Below are 21,411 nucleotides of genomic sequence, written 5' to 3'. Positions count from 1 at the left end.
CTCAGAATCTGAAAAATCTAATTCAAAAAAGCAAACCTACCATTTAGAGAATTAAATCTGCCTAGCGGGAGAGTGCCCTTCATTTCAGCGGTAAAATTTGGAGATGTGCACAAAACCAAGAAAAAATTAATTCAAAACTACTTGTCCTGGTTTTGGCGGGGACAGAGTTAATTTTCTCCTAGTAGCTGGTATAGTGTCATATTTTTGATTCAGAATAATGTTGATAATACAGGGATATTTTAGTTGTTGCTGAGCAGTCAAAGACTTTTCAGCTTTTCATACTGGCCTGCCAGTAAGGAGGCTGGGGATGCACAAGGAGCTGGGAGAGGACACAGGCGGGACAGCTGACCCCAACTGACCAAAGGGATATTCCACACTATATGACATCATGCTCAGTATATAAACTTGGGGGAAGCTGGCTGGGGGTGACTGCTGCTCGGGAATGGGCTGGGCATCAGTCAGTGGGTGGTGGCCATTGCACATCGCTTGTTTTGTATATTATTCTCATTCTTCTCTGTTCCTTTGCTATCCTATGAAACTGTCTTCATCTCAACGCACAAGTTTTTTTTTTTCATTCTTTCTCCTCTCCCACTGGGATGAAAGGGGTGAGCGAGCAGCTGTGTGGTGCGTGGTTGCCAGCAGCAGTTAAACCATCACAATACTATTATTATTCTAAGGGCTTAATACAATTTCTACCAATATCTGAGATACTCTATTTCTTATACGTCAGGATGCATACATATTAAAAGCTACCTGTTGTTTTCAATAGAGATTCTTTTTTTAAAACCAAAATACGTCTATCAGGAAGGTGGGCTGTGCCGTTCACACATATGATGCCTAAATTATATAAGTAATAAACATGAACATGCTCCCACAGATAAAACTCATCAATTTAGCAGAACACTTTTTCCATTTTTAGAACTCCATGTACCAACACAAATTTTTCACCACACAAAATATGCACTAATTAAAGGAGGAAATGAGAACAGCTCTGATCTCAATTATTGCATATGTTGCGCAGAACAAAGCATTGTAGCAGAATGCAGCCAATGAAGGCCAGAGACTTAAGTTATTTTTTAAATATAAATTTTATTTAATAAAACCATTTTTAAAAGGTCAGTGTTCTCTGGTTAAGCATTCAAGGGTCAGGAATTTGGGAGGCCTTGAGTTGACACTGTTTTTTGAGTACACCACTTAACAGTTCATGCAGAAATAATGCAGTACAGGGAACTGGATGTGTTTTTTTATTATTCTCCCTATCACTGCCCTCTGAAAGTGTAACATGTAAAAATTCAGTTGGAAGCGCTATCAGTCAAGTTAATTTGAATTCTACACTAATTAATTGGAGTTTTGGGTAATTTGCTGTACAGCCAGAGTGTCCTAACATAGCTTTCCCACTGCTGTATCATATTCACATTATGAAGAACCTTGATTTCATAAATTCATGTATTATCTCTGCATACAGCCGTTAGTATTTATGATGTGCTGTATAAATTTCCTCAGAAATAAATGTCTAGACAATGCAAGGACAAAGTGCAAATTTGCCACCCGTAACTGACCCCACTACTACAAATGTCATTAATTTCTAAACATCTGTAATCTTTACCTCTTGCATCCTATGCTTTTACAGGAATCAGCTGCTACAGAGACATACAGTTCTTCCAAATGTTAAGATTACTTCAGCAGCTGATGGAAATGAGTGCAACCTATCTGGATTGTTTTTATGGGAGAACTTTTCCCTGCATAGGATATTTTCCACATGTTTTCTGATGCATAAATCACTATTAGCCAATTAACTTGGCACCGGGTCATAAAAATACCATTCAGACAAAAAAGAATCAAGGGGTGAAAAGCAAACCTAATTAAGCTATAAAAAGATGGCAGAGCATCATTTACATTTGCTGACTTGATGTAGCTAAAGTACTCCATTTGGAGTGGCTTGCAATATTTCTGTACCTGAAACCTATTACTACTTAGTTCACTGCATCATTTGAAAGAAAGTAATCTTAAGTGTTTGTGTGCACTCATACAATATATACTCCCACATAGGCTTTGATGATTAAAAAAAGTGTCAAGCTATATTTAGAAAAATATGATCTTTTTGAATTAAGTTCACATTTGGTTTTAACACAGAAAAAATCTTCCCATATTAGTTAACCAGCTTTAGCATTTTTTTTGCTTTCTCAAAGCCTAAGGAAACTATTCACAACCACATTATTCTACAGGTTAAACATGAACCTAACTCAGAAAATAAAAGGTTTAAATCTTAGTTCTCTATTCACCAACAAAGAAAGCTGAATGGTTTTTCAGGAGAAAATTTGGAGCACAAGCATACTAAAATAGATAGTACGGATACCTCCAACAAAGAAATAGGAAGTAGCCAATTCTTCTTGAATTACATCTTCAAACAAAAAAGTTGCTCTACTAAGCTGACATTTTTGGATCGAGTAAGAGAATCACAAAATGCATTAGGAGATAGAAACAGGCAAAATAGTGCATGTGAGGGTGTAAACTACATTTTTCTAAGAATCACAGAATCGCAGAATGTTAGGGATTGGAAGGGACCTCGAAAGATCACCTAATCCAATCCCCCTGCCGGAGCAGGGGGACAATTTCAAGAAGTAATGCTGTCAAACAAAAACAACAATCAATTCTCAACTACCTAATTAATAGACAGGTAAAGCATAAATGCACACTAAATGTAATTTTTATAGAAAGTCATATGCAGTTAAGATTTACCCTGAAAAAGAGTACTGAGTGGGTAAAACACGAGTGGGTGGGTGTACTTTAAAGCACAGCACAATTTAACCCACACATCCAAGATAAACTCTTGCCTATGAATGAACGTAACTACTTAATTTAAAACAGCTGGGGTATGGAGCGTTCATATACTATTTGCACAGTATCTCCATAGGGGAAACCCAACTTTGCAGTTCAGGAATAAAAACTGACAGGACTGTTTTTGAACCAATGAACTTGAATCAAGGTGAAGAAATTAATAGTAGTAGAATAGACTACACATCTTCTAAATAACAATTATGCATTAACTACTGTTTACTGAAAACAGGTCAGGAATTTCTATCTTATTTTCTCTGGATTTTGACAGCTAGGCAGCATTATGCCTTAGAAACAGCAACAAATGTCCCTCTATAAATCCAATCAGGTGATATCACTTTGTTTGAGAATAGCAATGGAGTGATGGCACAGCAAACAGAAAAATAAAATTAGAGCTCTATTTTACATGATGCATATGCAAAGTATGATATCTCTGGGTAACCCAATCTTTAATTTTTTTTAATTTTTACCCTATGTTTGTTCAGCACCATCTTGGATTGAAGGGTGGAATATCATTAGAAGCATAATTACTGCTACCTGCTTCCCCTTCAGGCCCCCGTTTTAAGAAACAATGCTGCCTTTTCCTTGTCTTGGACGTGTTGTATATGAGATCGTTTTAGAATTATGGAGAAATAAACAATCTTCAGCCATGCCTGCCTTTCTCCAAAGAATGTGATATAAACAATCACACCTACAGAAGCTAGTAGAGGCTGGCTTTACACCATCAAAACATCCACTTAAACAGAGCGAGTCTCCTGTGACTAGCTAAGCAGATTTCAGGACTGCTTCAGACTTATGATGCAGTATAACTCAGCTGCAATGCAGAAAAAAAGGCTATTTACACACTGGATTGCAAAGCAAAGTATAAATGAAGAGGTCTTATGCTAAACAACTGCAAAAAAACAGGCATACCGATGACTATAAATGTTTAGTAAATACTATAATACTATGTTTGTGACAGATTAAGTTACATTTAGAAGCAGAGATTTTTAACTTATTAAAGGACATAAATAATTTTGCTAAGTCACAGATTCTAGTAACACCATCTCAAGAAAAGGCTGTTAGCTCTTCCTACAGGTGGCAAGTTGATGTTTATTGATACCCTGTAATCATCCTACCTGTGAGAAAGCTGGCAAGGCTATCACATTAATTCCTGTATTGGTATTTGGTTCTTGGAGCTCTGGTATTTGCAAAAGCACTGTTCCAACCGGTTGTGACAGAAGTGCAGCGTTACATCCATTTATTGGCTCTTTTTTGCTGTCTCCATAATTCTCTCCTTGCTGAACGGTGTATATTTGCTCTACTTGTTCTCGGAGATCGGGCGGCAGAGCTTCTAGCACAGACTTATCTAGCTACAAATATATAAAAACTTTTACGTTATTCTGAGGAATAGACAACAGAGTTAATTTTACTCAAAAATTAGTTTTACAGCCCTTGAATTTTAGTAAAAAACCTCAAACAAACAACTGTGAATGCAAACATACTTAGGAACCTGACAATTACATTCTGCAGCAGTGAAATGTAAAAATATCATTTAAGACTAAGTAGTTCTGTAAATATGAATTATCAGTTTTATCTTTTCACAATGTTCAGTGCTCTCACAAATCATATACGAGATTTCCTCTACAACTACCTAGTGATAAGAAAACCCAAATTCTGAGTTGAAATTATATGGGCAACATGTTGATATGAATGCTAAATTGGTGTCTGGTAGAAAGCAGTAAGCAATTTATTTCTTTATATAGTTCTAGGATACACGTTACTAATTTACTTTAATATTACATATGTTTGCATACTGTCAGATTCTTGTCGTAGATTTTCATAATGAAATAAGCTTTAGATTCAAATTTTTGCTTGCCATAACTGGTACTTACCATCAATTATCAACTTGAAACAAACAAAATGACCCCTCAAAACCCAGAAGCTGTAGCACACAATGACAGCTGCATAAGTGACAGAATTAATACAACTGACAAGCAGTTTTACAGCATTTTTCTCAGAAGTAAAACTATATAGATAAATGCCAACGCTTGCCTGTAAGTTTTGCTAAATGAGACTCCATTGCAGTGTTAGAAAACTTTATTTTTTACCTTTAAGAAGAAAATATGGAGTTTATGAGTAGATTCTGTATTTACAGAGAAAAACTACAAATATCTATAAAAAGATACTTGGCTTATGATAACTGAGAGGTTTTGATGAAAGCTGTCTGTACTGTTAATCTCTTCACTGTACATTCTGTTTGTGTTCCCTCATACTAAATTTGCTACATATATATGTCCACAAACATTTTCTGGAAATCCTGGGTGTAAAATATCTTGCTGTTGCTTTCCTAGCACACAGTACACAAACAGCAGTACGGAACTAACTCTCATCACTCCTTCCCTGTACCGAATTCCATATTATGTTCCATATTGTAATACGGTTATACAACAGAAGGAAAGATGAGTGCATTGTGCTATAAGGCCACCAAAGCTTCAGGAACACTACTGCACAACTAGTGCACTTTTTGCTTGTTCATACATGATTCTCCTATTGGAGAATCTGCATATATGGAGCTTCACATTGTTCAGTCAAGTTGCTTTTAAACTAGCTTGGGTGTTGTATTATGGAAAAAACAGTTTTCTGCCAAAAGCATAACTGGGTTTTAAAAATGTCTACATATTTGGAAAACCATTTGCTGATGTTCTGTTAACTGCTTTTAAAGATTTAAAATACAGAAACTGAAAGTACACATTTCTACAGAAAAGTATGTACATCTGCTTTTAGCTAAGAAACCTACAGAATTCAGTTCAGTTTGTTCATAGCAGATCCCTATAACAGATGTCTGCTTGAATAACATGTGGAGTAGAAATAAGGAGGCTCTTGTTAAAACACAAGAAAAGACCCCCAAAGCCCTGCAGAAATGTTTTATTTACATAAAGATTGTCCTCATCTCATCTAAAAGGTGATATCCTGTCTAAATGTTAAGTGTGCATCTTAGCTGTAATTCTATTTGAAGAAAATTTGAAAAAAACACAGGAAGACGAATGATTAAATTTAAATAAAAGTTCGACATTCTTGTAGGCAGAAACTTAGGCAAGAGCCATTGTAAAAGTATGTGAGGTAGTGTCAGACTAGTTGCTGTTCAGTTGCTTCTCACTGACTAAAGTTTGCAGACAGATTTATAGTGTAATTTAAAGACTGATACAGAATACATGGCTTTAAGAAATTATGTGGAGAAGACTACCTTATTATCATTTATTGGCATCTGTGGCAAACAATATTGCTGCCATAAAGAGGGATGGAAAACATTCAAAAGTTCTGTCTTAATGAAAATGACACGAAGTACTTGTCAAAATTCTTCCTGAGACACTCATCAGTGATTAAGCTAATCAGAAATAATTTTTATGAGCAAACATAAGAAATTTACAAATCTGTGTCGTATCATAATCAGATAAATACTCAACATTAACTATAGAATATATTTAATGTTTCTGATGGAAGCTTTCCTAAAGTATATTTCATGGTTTTTTATAATTAGGCTCTGGGCTTTGGTTGTGAAAGGTGGTAGGTAATTTTTTTTAACATTGCATCCTCGGCATCTTTTCTATTCCTGTTCCATTCCAATCCTTTGGCAAGTGACAGGAAGGGAAACAGATATCAGAAAATTAAATTGCTTTCCTTTGAATAAATATTTTTTGAGTTAGTCTATAAATGACTGCTTTTTAAAAATCGTTTTATTAAGGCAAAATAGTTCTGCATCAATAACAGTTTCTTACTGTGCACTGTAAAAAAGTGTAATGGAAATTTTTCTGCTCTATCCAAATAAGACAATCCCAAGTTTTTACAAGACACTGGAGATAGTTTTATATTCTCAGGTTTTACCTGGGAAGCAGATGGCACCTCAATACTCAAATTAAGCCTGGATTTTACGCTGATAGGAGAATGCACGCCATTCCATTTGACAGCAGCCTCAGTGTTGTTAATGTTGCAATTGAGACCAGATGTGAGATGGGCACCACGAGATGGAAGAAAAGTGCAAGTTCTTGAATCAGAAGATATTTCAAGGTCCATAGCAGCCACAAATACTATACATATGAAAACAAAACGAAGAATATGATCTAATAGTTGAAAATACTCTGACATTTCAAAATACAGTGAAGCTAATTTCCAGGTTTTTTTGTCAAATAGTTTATACAACATACTGCACAATTATACTACTTTCTTTTTTAAAATATCCTTTGTTACTATTAACTTTTTAAAAAGAGTGGAATAATCCTATGCAAAGTTTCATTTGTAGCATTTTCCTTTGCAGGAGCAAAACACGCTCTCAAAGAGTTTATGTTAAATAATTTAAATAATTTGAATTTTGAATAAGTATTCCAAAAGGTAATCTATGTTGGAGCACTTCAGAACTGACCATCATCACACATGCCAAGTACAAAGCTTACTGACCTTCCTTATGTTCTTCTTCTGAGCACTTTTTTGTTTTCTGAACATGAAAAAGATCAATAACTGAATGTGATCCACCAGGTAAATGTCCAGATTGTACTGTTGAGTGAGCTGAAGTGTTTTTACTGATGGGAACTAACTGCTGTACCTGAATTCCAACCTAAATCAAAACATTAATACATTAATTTTATGAAGTTTAAATTGATTTATTTTTTACATCTCTAATGCTTTCATAATAGCATTGCCTTTTCTCAAATTGGCTGCCTATTGTGAGTGGAGGAGAGAATGAATAAAAGTATGTTGAAATACATCCTGAGCAAACGCCAGGATTATCCACCACAATCCAACAACTAATAAATTACAAAGATACTACCATCTTAACTCTCTGATATAGAAAAAACGCTGTCACCAAGATCATGAAACAACATGTTTATTATGAAATCTCTTAGACACCAAAAAAAATCTGGAAGTACTGACCAACAAGATCTGGCTACCTGTACAAGAAAGGAACGTTCTTCCTGAGGACAATCTATACTAAATCCATCACCTCAGTCTATAAATGAGAAAAACAATGTTGTTTCACTTCTATACATGGTTCTCACAAAGTCTGAATGGATGAAAGTACTTTGGTGAAAGTAATCGTTATCAGATGAGGCGTTCCTCATTTTGAAAGACAACCTCACTTTCCATTTACTTTTAAATACCAATCAACAGGGGTTCAGAAACTCTATCCAACTAAGAATGCACTTGTACATTGTGCAAGTTTACTGCTAATGCCACAAGATTATTAAGAAAAAAGACAGCAAAGGAGACAGACGGACAAGAAACCACAAAAAGACAGTGAGAGGATGGTAAATATTTCCTCAACTCCAAAAAGAAACCCAAGTCATGGAATGGACTTTGCAAGGCAACATTGTGAATCCTTGCTTCTACATCCAGATGACCAATAAATGCAGGTTTGTTTTAGAAAGCTTCTGTGTAAAAAATGGTTGATGCCCAAATAGTCTTCTCGTAGGTTCACACTGCTATGACAAAACCACTGAGAAGAGTGTTCTAAAGTAAACCATGATTCAAAAGAGCCCACAATTCACCTTTCAAACAGAGGCCAAACTGTGGGTTGGTAACTTTTCTGGCTCTCAGACTTGCAATCTAGAGCAAAAACTCCTCTGATCTGTATATTTGGTTAGCACTACAAGCAGTATTTGTACTGGTTACTTAATTAATAACTGCAAAAGTTTAAAGAAAATTGTAAGACAAAATAAAATTTACACATGCTAATAGAACTGTAGAAGATACAGTCTAACTTTGTTACCTCAGGCTGTTTTAAGTTGTGGATTAATCCATATCACAATAATTTTTTTTTTTTTTTTACATTTATGGCTTTGTAACCATGTTTTTCAAAGGCAGACATACAAAACATAATATAATTGCACAGCCTAATTTACATAAGCTTTGTATTATCTATACTTATTGCTTAAGTCTGGTTATTGTCTACTCTGGAGAACTGAAAATTTATGAAAAGCAACAAAGAAGGTCGATAAAGAGAAAAAAAAAAAACAGTTTTCCCATTAACTTACCCCTCGCATGTCTGATATGTTCAGTTTCATTGTATGAAACATGTTTAGAGTTTCTTTCCCAATTACTTTTGCACTATCTGTTGCATGGTCTAGAGTCACAGTCCTAACAAAGAATAAAAAAGTATGGTTAAAAAGGAAGCTGTTTCACAAACCTTCAAGACAACAACAATATTCTGTATTTATTTCAGAGAGGACATCAAAGAAATATAACAATTTCTTGGCATACAGAAATAGAACACTGTTTTTTTGTTCTGTGGTTTCTTTTTAAAGGTAATTAGAAATAAGCACGTTCTACAGAAAAAAAAACCACACCCAACAGATTACTTACTAATGGAACATTCTCACTGTGCAGTACACACATTAATTTGTCAAATATTATCTATATTTATATACATGCTATTTACTGAAGACAGACAAAAATGTTTCACTTCACACTGCTCATAGAAAGGCACTCATCCACTATCTTTCACTCAGGCTTGGTTCATAAAGAGTTTGTTCAGTATTATTTCTCTTGTCAAATGTTCAGAGCAAGAGTTTCAGAAGGAACTCTGAGGGAGAAGCAGATAAAGGCATGTGGATTACAAAGAAACTGGATTAATGATAAGTAACTTTAAACAACATTCCAAAAACATCTTACACTGTGGGCAATTTTCTGCAACAACTCTCACAACATTACCTGGTTGTGAGGTTTACAAATTGCCATCTGAGATCTTGGTGGGGCACTAGTAGTTGTTGGTAGCTCTGGATTCTCTAATGGCACATTTGAGACAGGTAAGGACAGAATTCCAGGTGGCTAATTAAATGTATGTGTGTGATGTCTTTTCACTGAGGTAATCAATACAGTTTTAACTCTGACAGAGTGGGCTATATGGACAAAAGGAAGTTCTACCTTGGTGTTTTGATGAGGTGCCATCCTGACAACTTAATAAACACTTTGATGGTGTCTCTTTAAATTTTACTCTGCTTTTGAATGTCAGAAATCCACATGAACAACTAAGTGATCTCCAGAAGGGTCTGGTTCTGCCAATATTAAAAGGAAAAACCTTCCTGCTGTGAATGATATTTAGATATCCCTGAGCCTTACAGGTTAACATTTTTAAGAAAAACAGGATCAATATCACCGTTAAGATGCAGCTATGCAGAACATGAGGGAGAAACGTAGGACAGCTCTAAAGGTACACACCACTTCAGAGGAATATTTTATAAAGGCCTCTGCTGTACTATCAGGACTTGATATGAATGATGCAGTAAAAATAACATAAACATCTCAGAAGTTCATTTGATTTTAAGCATGTCTGTGAGTCTGAATCCTTTGTAGGACTAGGACTGTCTTTCTAGGGAATCTTGCTTGACCTGTAGGATGAGAAACCACAGCATCTCATTCACCTGTGAGGTGAGGGGGCAAGAAATGGGTCATGAGCTACAGCTACAGCGAAAATTTTAAATTGAAGAGAGAAACTGGTCACCTTTCGCTCCAGTAAATAATCTCAAACTGTTGGAACTAGGCTATACACAGGGAAAGCACCCCTGAGGGAACACCAGCCTGAGATTCTAATTCATTTGCAACTTCCAGAGCTTACCCTGCTGCTGCTAAAAAGCCTTTCACTGGACTGAACAGAAATACTCTAACGAAGACAGTAATCCAGAATCTATATCATCAAATAGCATAATTTGGATTGACTGGGCTTGCCAAATCCATTAGTAAAGCCAGAGGCAGAAACAGAGGCATCATCAAATGAGATCCTGGCCTCAGAACTGCTTCAGCGATGTGTGAACAATAGCATCCTTGGGTGCCCCCTTATCTTACATTAATGAAGACTTTATGAACTGGGAAAAATTTCATGGCACATGTGCATTAGCATGCCTGATCACAGAAATTAGGTCCAAAGCACTGACCTGTTCATGAGAAAGCAGTCTGGCACTAGCTGCCAATAAAGGAGGAATAAAGCTCTACTAAACACACCCTCAATCCTAAAAATATGTTCTCAGACTGTTAACAGCTCAAACAATTCAGGGTAGCCAGATGACAAAAGTACAGGCTGATGGATTTTCTTCTTGACATACCAATCTCAAAAGGTTATGAGTTCCTGATACTGAAAGGTGAATTGTGTAGTTTCAGTTCCTAAATACAGCTGAATTGTCTGTCACAAACTCACAAACATGAGACAGACCCTATGCATACATGTCACGCTGTTGAGCAATAATTCACTGAAAGAACACCCTCCACCTCTTCAGTTATCAGCAACCCTGAGCAAATGATCCTTCAGTTTGGGCAGGATTCATCTTTACAACAACCTGGGATAGAAGGAAAAGTAGGAAAGACCTATCTTTGAAGATGCCAAATGCACACTCACACAAAAGCCCTTTACCTAAGGAACAACTGCTTTGATACAAGTGTCTGCCAGAAGAACAAACATGCATTTAGAAGGTTCTGAGACAACCTTGTATGAAACAATATATAACTACATAAAGCTCTATGCCTAGATTTTGTTTTTGTGTTTTCAGTATGCAAGCATATAAACAAATTTGAGATTAAAAAATCTTTAGTCAATATCATCCAGTAGAATAGAAAACAAAGAAGAATCTTAAATAAATAATGGGTTGAACTAATTCAGGACTGCTTGTAAAAACTGAAAGTCCCACTCCTTTGACAATGACCTATCAAGTGACTACCCAGGCAGAGTAACTGGGTTATCCCATTTCAGTAGGGATTGGCAGCCACCACAGGTAGCAATCTCAGTAAGTGCTGCAGTGAGACCAAGTAGAAAGAGACTTTAATATGTTGACAATGATCTACAAGAAAACAAAGGCACTTCTGATGAGAACCTACAACTATATGAAAAAATGTAACTGTGAAGGTCAAGAGACATGAACAAGTTGTCTTCTTGAATAGCTGAATTATGAGGCACAGTCTCTGACTTTAAGATTCTGAGATTCAACTTCCTTAGCTCCACTTTGGATCTTCATCGCCTTTCTCTTCTAGGACTAAAAATTTCTCTGCAGACTTACTGGTGAAACAACAGGAAAGACAGACTCGATACAAAGAAACTTGTCTGAACTAAGACAGACAACTGCAGTTCAAGGTGTCAGATGCCAGCCCCAATCTTCAGAATCCCAAGTGGTCCCTCAGTCTTCTGCAGCAAGTAATTCTGCAACTACTGCCCTAGTCCCCATGTTCTCTATAGACTTGAAGAACAGTAATGATCAGGCAGCTTTCTTGACAAGTACAAAGGTGATTTTCTTTGAAGACTCCAGCTGTCACAATCAGCACGTGACCAACAACCGTTTATCAAGGAATAGCAGAAACTCGCTCAAGAATAAAGAAAGTACACAGCACTACGCAGCTCAGGGAGATGAAATAGTTTGCAGCAGCAGAACATTTCAACTCAGCTAGTCACTGAAAGAAAGAAAAAACACTGCTGCATGTGTGTCATAGCGCAGAATGTAAATACATCTTCTACATGGACTGCAAAATGAAGAAGAGCTCCAATATTAAGCAAGCTGAATAAATGTACACAAACAACATATATGCACACATGTATTACTGTTTGAAGACCAGCCCTTTAAAAGATCAAATTCCTTTATTAGCTAGTATTTCATTAGACTATTATCAAAGTAAGAGCCACCTTAAACTACATATTATTAAAGTCAAAGAGAAGAGGAAAAAAAAAATGTACAACCCTACCAAGGGTAATGGATAAGTCACAATAATTATTGAAAATATTTCACTGAATCACTTAAATTTTTAAGTAGCATCCACAGACATGCAAGAGTACATTCTTTCAAGAAAGCAATTTCAAACCATGAAGAATGCACTTGTGGAGTCAGATTCCTTCTTTCTCATTCCTGTTTTCTCTGAAAACCCCAAATTGTTTCTTCTATGCCCCAAAACTTTTCAACGTCTGATATATTTTTCATTTTCCCCATTTTTCTCTTTGAAGAAACTCAAAGGCAAAATAAGACTGTTAACATTGTTCTCTTTCTGATTTGGACACCTCCTCCCAATATGCCATACATGTTGTCTTTGGGGGGTTTACATTCCATGTTGATGGCCAACAGACCACATATATACATCCCAAACACAGAGGACTTCAGACCATAACATTCCACTTCTGATGTTGGTGCAGATTTGGTATGTAGACAAAGTAGTACCAAGCACTTTAAAATTGCTGTCCTGTCTTCCTGTAACTTCTGGTGCTCAATATCCTGCAGAAGTGTGCTCATGCCTACTACTAACCATTCTTTTTCCATGCATAGTTACCTGGCAATATTATCACAGATTCCATGACCTCCGTATTTTGCAGGCTCCACTGGTGCCCCAGCCTTTCTGACCATAATTTTAAGGGTCAATCGTTTACCCTTCATACCAGCAGCTTCAAGTCTACGTTGGATTTCTTCTGAAAGGCTCAGAAGAAAAGCTTCTGCTTCCTTAGGCTGAAGGAGGAAAAAATTCAATGTTTAGATAATTACTAGTTTTCAAATATTGAAGGTAAATCATCAAGGGTTAATGCAATCCAGATTTTGTAAACTGAAAAGAGCAAGCTGACTCTCAAGCAATTGTCTTTTTTAACTTCAAGTGTTTTGCCTACACTGTAGGTGTCTCAAGTTAGGTGAAATGGTAGATTCCTATCCTAATGCTGAAATAAGTAGGAAATATTAAGTCCTTTTGGAAATAAGTATTTTTAAAAATGTATTTAGAAACCCCAACACAGAACTGCAAGTCTAACTTTAAGCACACACTTAGAACATGAAGAGCGTAGGGCTTATTAGAAAAATCTTCGTCAGCATGAGAAAGACAAGCAGTAGAACAAGTTGCTCAGACAAGTTGTGCAGTCTTGATTCTTGGAAGTTTCTAACACCAGACTGGATAAAGTCCCGAGCAACTGATCTGATCTCATAGCTTCCCCTGCTTTGAGTAAAAGGCTGGACTACACAACATCCTGAGTCTCTCTCCATCTGATTTTTCTATAATTTCTGTAAATACTTTAGTTCTCAGAGAGCTGAGTTATTTTTAATACAATTTTGTCAACACCCCTTCCCTCCACCCCCCCATATTTGTAAAAAATCTAATAAAAATATTGTACTGGAGCAGCTGGTGATGATTTCAGGCACTGGCATCTTTAAATAATCAGTATTTATACGAAAGAGAATGCTAGGTGCTGACAAACCTACTGCAGTTCTCTTTTTCTGTACCAGACTTGTATAACGAATGCAGAATAGCCAGCTAATTTTGGGCAAGCTTCTTTTCAGTCCAATACTTTGCAGTCTCTCCTCCCATTTTATCGTTTGGTCTCCTACTTCTTCATTTTCCTCATTCTATTTGGTGGCTAAGATGGTGCTCTAACAGATCAAAGTGTAAGTGAAAATAATCAGAATATGAGAAGATTCTTCTACAGTTGAAAGAAGTCACTGCAGAAAAGAAAATAAGTCTGAATTTACCTGTGTAAACCTTATTCCATAGTTGATTTCTGCTGAAACAGATTTCCTTTCTTTTTCTGTACGAACAGGTCGATCATCCAAACCACGACAAAACCTGTAGAGCATTTGTCCTGTTTTTGGACCAAATTCTTTTTGCAGTTTTGACATTGAAGCACATTGTAGATCTCCACAGGTTTTAATTCCCAAAGAAGCCAGTTTAGATTCCATTGTCCTGCCAACTCCTAACAACAAAGCAATTAGTTCATTAAATCTACACAATTCAGAGCCAGTCAGGTTTTGAACAAATAAAACTTCTTTTTAAACCTATAGTAGGTCATATCAAATAGATATACACCATAAAAAAGAAATTCCACTTAGAGAAACATGTTTCAAATGAAAGTTTTGATGTCTTCACTTGTATTTCTTCAATCTATATTATATATTTAGTTTAAGATGTCTTACTGCAGCGTGTTTCTTTATTTCTGTGCTTGCTAATCTTGTTGTAAGGTACTGCCTGTTACACAGAATATAGCTCTGAACACCGCAACATTTAGTCCAAAAAGAGTGTGCAACATGTACTAGGTTTTACCATCATATACAAATGATTTAATCAAAAAGAAAATCAACAAATATTTTTACTACTGTTCTACTGCTTCCTAGGTAGAAAAATAGTATTTCAAACAGAAGTGATAGCATACCGGTATCACTTGTGCTTTGAATTATCAAGCACTGGCAATTGTAGGTATCCATGGCAACAGCACATATGTAAGCATGATAAACTTAAGTATATTTCTGGGTTTGGGAAAGCTGGCCTGTTACTTCTGAAAAGTATTAGTCCTATGAATTTACCCAAGTCAGTGAAAGATAGAAATGTAAGGTAACCTTTCATAATCTGTTTCTTTGTCTGGGTGGTATTACTGACACAAACACTAACAAGTTTTTATTATGAACATGCAAGTGAAATCTGAAAATTTTAATACACTCAAGTCAAAGCATAGTACTATATTAATAATTTTCTGGAGGAAAAATGTCTCCCATAAGTTATGCCAAATAGAAATGGTATAATAAAGCCTGTTTTCATACAAGTGTATTCCATATATCCTTACTGTCCATCACAGTAACTCCCCTATCATCTCTCTGTGAATTCTGCTCTGCCTTGAAGAATCTCCCTAAAACCTGTGGGCCAGAAATGTTTCTTGCCTCCCCTCTAGCCTTCTCCTGGGTCTTGTCTATGTCCACAGGCATTCCACTCATTTGATCGAGTTCTTCCTTACTGAAATATCCTCCTTTCTCCTGTCTGACCAAGGAATGCAGGACAGAAAACAGGTACTCTGGCTGCACGTATCACTGCAAACTACTGACAAAACGTACAATAGTTGAATTTTGCCTGCTTGTCCGTTAAAGGATGCACTCATTTGGATCACTCTACTCTGTCTAGCTGTCATTTTTCACAGAACTTGTGGAAACATGTTATTACAACTTCTATCTCTCAGTAAGATTTAGCTGAAACGGCCAAATAGTTCATAAAATGATTAGTACTGTCATACTTGCAAATTATAAATCATAATCCATGTCACAATCACTTCCTCCAACAACTAGGCAAAAAAGTTGGAATTTGACAAACCTGTTGTTCTTTAGGAATCAACACATTTTGTCACAGTTTGCAGCTCATGGTGCAATCAGAAACACTTTAGTTCAGTAACATTCTCCTCTGTGAAATTTTATTCCTTAATTTTCCTTCTGTCCTTATTTTCTTCAAAACCTCTCAGAGTTTCTTAGATACAGAAGAGATTAAACAAACTCCTCTCTCCTTTCTCTCCCTTTTTCCTCTTCATATATTGTTTTATTATGGCATCTGTGCTATTTTTTCAGCTCCTGACTTGATACACCCCTTTTTAGAAAAAATGCTCTCTTGGACTAGTTCTCAGTTCTAAGGAAACCCTGCCTCAGTAATAACTATCTTGTGTTACTCATTTTATTATACTCTTTATGATACAGCAAGCTAGCACTCACTCGAAATGACTCATCTAACTAATTTTATTAAAGAATAGAAGGTTGCATAACATACTAAACTCTGAGCTGTAGGTCATGTTGCGTGGATCTGCAAAATCTTTACTAAAAAAAGATGCTGCTCAAAGATATGAAAAGGTCACAGAAATTGTTTACAGAAATTTGCAGAAATCAGTACATCTTTTTTCAGGTCATAACCATGGAATAGCATATAATCTGGCTTGATCCAGAACACAGATTTATAGCTGAAAGTGTTTTAATATCAGAAGGCAAAACGTCCTGTAAAACAAAAGAGTACCTGGAAGACTGGTAACAAGTTGCCCTCTGATAAAATCATCCACTTCTTCAGGTTTTAAGTGATACTGTCCATCTGGTTTTGCTTTACGAGTTGCCATTCTGGCCAGCAGAATATTGGAACCTGTAAAACAGTTTATAGTATATGTATGGTAACTTCTCAAGTAGAATGCCGCAGTTCCAGCAGTCAAGGAAAAACGCAGAAAGCACAGTCAAATTCTTTACCTTTTTCAAATAATTTAATGAAATATATTAATATATACTTCTAAATCAGCAAGTAGCAGTATTTGTGATTACAGCAGTGTAACTGTCATGGTAACTACAACTGCAAATTTAAAACCAACCAACCAAAAAAACCGAAGTGTGAGACACTTAACTAAGAACGCTGTCTGGTTATGTTCTACACATGTAGAGATGCAGATAAACAGTTAAGCTCAAATGGCTAAAAAATATAGAAGTGTAGGAGTTTAACACTGCAGAACTTCAACAAATCCACAGTCATCAATGTAAGTAATACTTAGGCTTACAATTCTATCAAGTGCATTATATGTGAAATACTGGAATTAAGCTAATACTTGGGCCTGAGTATTCACTAAAAAAATCCAATTACTTTATTAAGTTATTACACGCACTCATAAAGTGTGCTGGGAACAAGACCTATTTCAGCATTTTTTCTTTCTTGTTTAAAGGTTTGTTCATGCCCATCCACTAAGACCTCTGAAACGATACCCAAACAGATTCAGTATTGCCACTCAAACACCCTGTTCTACGATAAAGCAAACTAATAAAAGGTCAGGGAATTCACAACTCACAGCACTATGTGTTCTCCTCCTACCTCTGTTTACACTCTTTTTGTCTATTTTAAAATTTTAAGTCAATAAGAACAGTAACAGAATTTTATGTGCATTGTTTCTCCTGAGATGTTAAACTGATGAAACAATTAATGAAAGATTCTTCATTCAATTTCTTATTTAACTTCAGGGATCCATGTTTTTGTCTACAGAGTACTGAAGAGTTTTGATCTTCTTATCTATCAAACATACTAACATAGCCTCTAACACCACAAAATCTCAGTGATTTACCTTCTGCAACGTATTATTCCCACAACACTGAAGTAAAGTAGAAAAAAATTAATGCCTCACTTAACAAATGAGAAATCATGACATGGGATGTTTACAGATGGGTGTTTAATCTTTCACTAGCATTGTTTAAATCATTTTAGTTTAGCCACTAAAATCTCTAAGGTAAAAATTAAATTTGTTCAACTGGCATAAGCATATCCCTATTTATCTCTAATCAGACAGCAGTGTTTAGAGGAGATCTCAATAGTTTTCACAGTATCCATTCAAATTTATATTTTATTATTAATATATTGGTGCAACTTTCCCATTGGGTAACACATAAATCACCCAAGATGTATGTTTCTGGCAGACCACATTTTTGAAATAAGGTCTCTACATTCATGTAATAGTACAAGTACAGTTGTTTCCTCTGATCTATTTACTTAACAATGAATTATGAGTGAAGAGACAAAGTCCCTGTCATGTACCTACCATATGAATTTCTAGAAAGGATGCCAAAATTATTTTCCAGTATCTCACACAAATTATTAGGAAAAAAAAATTGCTCAGAGGTACTTGTCTCTTTCAATCAACAAGAGAACTATGATACCAGATTAGAAAATAATGCCTTAAAAACTAATTCCACTCTTTAGAAAAAACAAACACACTAAATAGGCATATAAAAGAGATTACAAATGTGTTTCATGTCAAAACAAGACAGAAACAGAAATCTAGGGAATTATAGACTCTGTACTAAGACATTATAAAAAATAAAGGAAGAATTCTGCCTACAGTAATGAACTTCAGCTTGTCTCACAAGTGGATTTCATACACTTATATAAACTCAGTAAATTTATTTACAGACACTTGACTCCAGTATTAATTAGGGACAAAAAAAAAGAAAGGAAGGGGCCAAGTGAAAATAAATCAAGGAAGTATTTTCAGATGTGTGATTTCATATACCATATCCACTGTAAATCACACAAATCTTTGGTTTCAATACCTTCTAATAACTACGCTGAATCATGCCACCCTGTAAACTCTTACAGCTATCTCTGATAAGGAACAGAATCTGTGCTTATTTTTCTATTTACTGGAAAAATACAGTAGCATTTAATAAAAATGAATGTAAGAATATCATACAGATGGAATTTTAGCATACTGTTCAGATAACAAAGGAGAAGTGATAGCAATTTTATTAATTTTTGTTTAAAACTTTCTACTGATGAAGACTTTATGGCATTTTTATTTACACTAATTTAATGTAAATGGCAACATATTCCATATGACAAAAACACTTAGTGTTTTAGCAATCTTACCATAGCTTTGGTACACCTAACAATAGCAGGCATTGCTTGTAAACAGAAATGAAATAAGGTACTTACCCATCCCAACAGAAGCAGTGCATTTAGTTTGGGCTTTGATTTCAGTGCGGATAGCATTTGCAAGTTCATCGGGAGTCAATCTGGTCTCTGTAAGGATTTCAGTGATATCTACTAGTGCTTCATCACAACTGACTGCTTCGATGTTATGAGTATAGCTATCAACACAAAGTAAAGGAGGTGAAACACCAGCAACAGCTCACCATCTGTTAAAACAAATATGTAGCAAATAAAGTCTTCCTTTTGTGGTGGCATTTCCCCGCTTATTTTGTATCACACATCACTTACATATTAAAAATACTAAACCAGCAAATTACAGTAACATTAGTAATGTAGGACTAATTTCAACATGCATCATGATTTTAAAAGAACAGCTGGAGAAGTAGTTGAATTTTTATTTTTCATTGAGAATAACAAATTTCCAGGTTTGTTCATGTGCATTTTAAACCAGAAAGTAGTTCCTAATAGATGTTACTCCAACAATCCACTCTTAAGTTACTAAAAAAAAACCTCTTGGAAGAATCTCACTATTAAGCAGGGATCTGCTTCTCATAGTGTAATCAGTAAAAAGTTTAACAATGACTCCTTTGGAAGTCAGATGCTGTTTACAGGATTTGGCTTCATGACAAAAGAAAGCTCAGAAGCAGCACAGTGCTCAAAATAACAGAAATACTACAAAAGGAAGATCTCAAATAGGAATGGCTTTATTGAAGCTGAAGAGTAACAGAGAGATGAAAATACTAGATCGAATAACGGTATTCACTAGTGGCAAATAAAATACACTTGATAACCTTACCATGAAATATCAGGTAGGCAAACAGCATATTACCTTGCTAATATTTCATATACTGTCCGTGCAACTTCTTTGTACGCATCAAAATCATAAGAAACTGCTTGAAGATTTGGACACAACTTTTTTGCTTGGCCAAAAAACATTCCATTTTTTATGCCGACTTGTCTAAAATTAAATAATAAAAAAACTCTAAATAAACACAGTACCAACTTTTTCACAAATAAAGTCTCCAGAAAGCACTACTTGCTATCTTCTGTTTTAAATTAAAACCATGCATATACTACATTGACTAAGGTAACCATATATTTTATTCCACTGTGCAAGCTTACAAAATTATGCTCCACTAATAAGTAAACTCTTTTTGAGATACAAATACAAGACTGCCTACACTAGTATGCTAGAGAAAGGTTTCAATAAAGGACTAATTTCTGGAATATTATTTCCATTATGGAAGAAAAATCATATTTCCAACACTATGCTTATATTGATAACAAGTTGTTTCATATTGTCAACATTTATAAGCTACGTTATTAGAGATATTCAACATAATCTGTGGGAGAAACGCTTTTAAGTTTAGTAATCACATTTACTGATTGTAAGTAAAACCTTCAGTAACAAAGTGTTCTTAATTCCATGAAATAATTCAGTTTTGATACAAAGAAGTGAAGATTACACTATGAAATCAACAATATCACAGTGAATTGTATAATGTTTTCCTTGATAGGCTTTGTTTCAAGTAACATGTAGGTTAGGTTGGGAGCTACTAAGCAGTGTTCAAAAAGCAACAGCATCCATAAGAAGGTCCTTGTGTTAAATTCTAACAATCCATATAACTACAACTTCTGAAAACGAAACAAAAAATCCTCTCTAGATAAATGTAAAGACACTGATGTAAAAATTGCTATTTCTAGGCATTTTATACCTATCTGCATAAGATTTTCAAGCAACCTCCTAGGTAACTTTTACCTACCTGGCTTCGTAACTACAAGAAGCTATTTCAGCCATGGACAGAACAGTGAGATTGAAGTCAGCTCCATTCACATGTGTGGAATCAGGATGTTCCCATACTGATGAGTCCAGCTTATCAGGTACTCTACTTTCTGCTTGGAAAATAATATTTTTATTTGTTTTTATGTTATTCTTCTTAAGAGATCAACAGAATGAATGTGAATAAAATTATTGATTTTATTTATACAACTTCTATAATGCTACCTGTTGATGAAGAGGTTCTTAACCTTATATGGGTTCATACCATGGTCCAGAAAAAACAAAACAGAACACCCCCATATATTAATCTCTCTGCAGATAGGTCTGTACATATCACTAATAATATTAAGCTATAGAAAATTCTGTTTCTATTTCCCCCCAAATTACCACACAGCAACTTGTTGGTCACTACATATACCATGCTATATAAAAAGACTCATCTCAGCCTTAATGACAATAAAAATGATTGAATACTTGACGATAACTGCTACAGTCATATCCTGTAAACACATACTAGACACTCAAAAATTTACCAACTGCTTGGCTGAACGAGAAGACACGTAGTTATGTTCCTTTTTACAAAAGGCACAAGTACCACAAGAATACATAAATGAAATTCAGAA

General features: G+C 35.4%; 1 protein-coding gene across 3 annotated transcripts in view; it reads right to left on the bottom strand.

Moving 5' to 3' along the window:
* REV1 (REV1 DNA directed polymerase) overlaps window positions 1-21,411 on the bottom strand; it is a 61,313-nt gene that overhangs the window by 5,256 nt on the left and 34,646 nt on the right. For 2 of the 3 annotated variants that reach the window (XM_065829464.2, XM_071808342.1), the window contains 10 exons: window positions 20,772-20,901; window positions 19,838-19,966; window positions 19,012-19,166; window positions 16,570-16,689; window positions 14,283-14,503; window positions 13,105-13,277; window positions 8,844-8,946; window positions 7,270-7,426; window positions 6,700-6,902; window positions 3,954-4,187 (listed from right to left, as the gene is read on the bottom strand). In XM_065829464.2, coding sequence (XP_065685536.2) covers window positions 3,954-4,187; window positions 6,700-6,902; window positions 7,270-7,426; window positions 8,844-8,946; window positions 13,105-13,277; window positions 14,283-14,503; window positions 16,570-16,689; window positions 19,012-19,166; window positions 19,838-19,966; window positions 20,772-20,901 — 1,625 coding nt within the window. Of the gene's footprint in view, window positions 1-3,953; window positions 4,188-6,699; window positions 6,903-7,269; window positions 7,427-8,843; window positions 8,947-13,104; window positions 13,278-14,282; window positions 14,504-16,569; window positions 16,690-19,011; window positions 19,167-19,837; window positions 19,967-20,771; window positions 20,905-21,411 lie in introns of all 3 variants that reach the window. The other variant, XM_065829463.2, reaches the window with a different exon arrangement.

Source organism: Patagioenas fasciata, chromosome 1, assembly GCF_037038585.1.
Source record: "Patagioenas fasciata isolate bPatFas1 chromosome 1, bPatFas1.hap1, whole genome shotgun sequence".
Taxonomy (NCBI): Eukaryota; Metazoa; Chordata; class Aves; order Columbiformes; family Columbidae; genus Patagioenas; species Patagioenas fasciata.
This window is presented reverse-complemented; position numbering and strand designations above follow the sequence as displayed.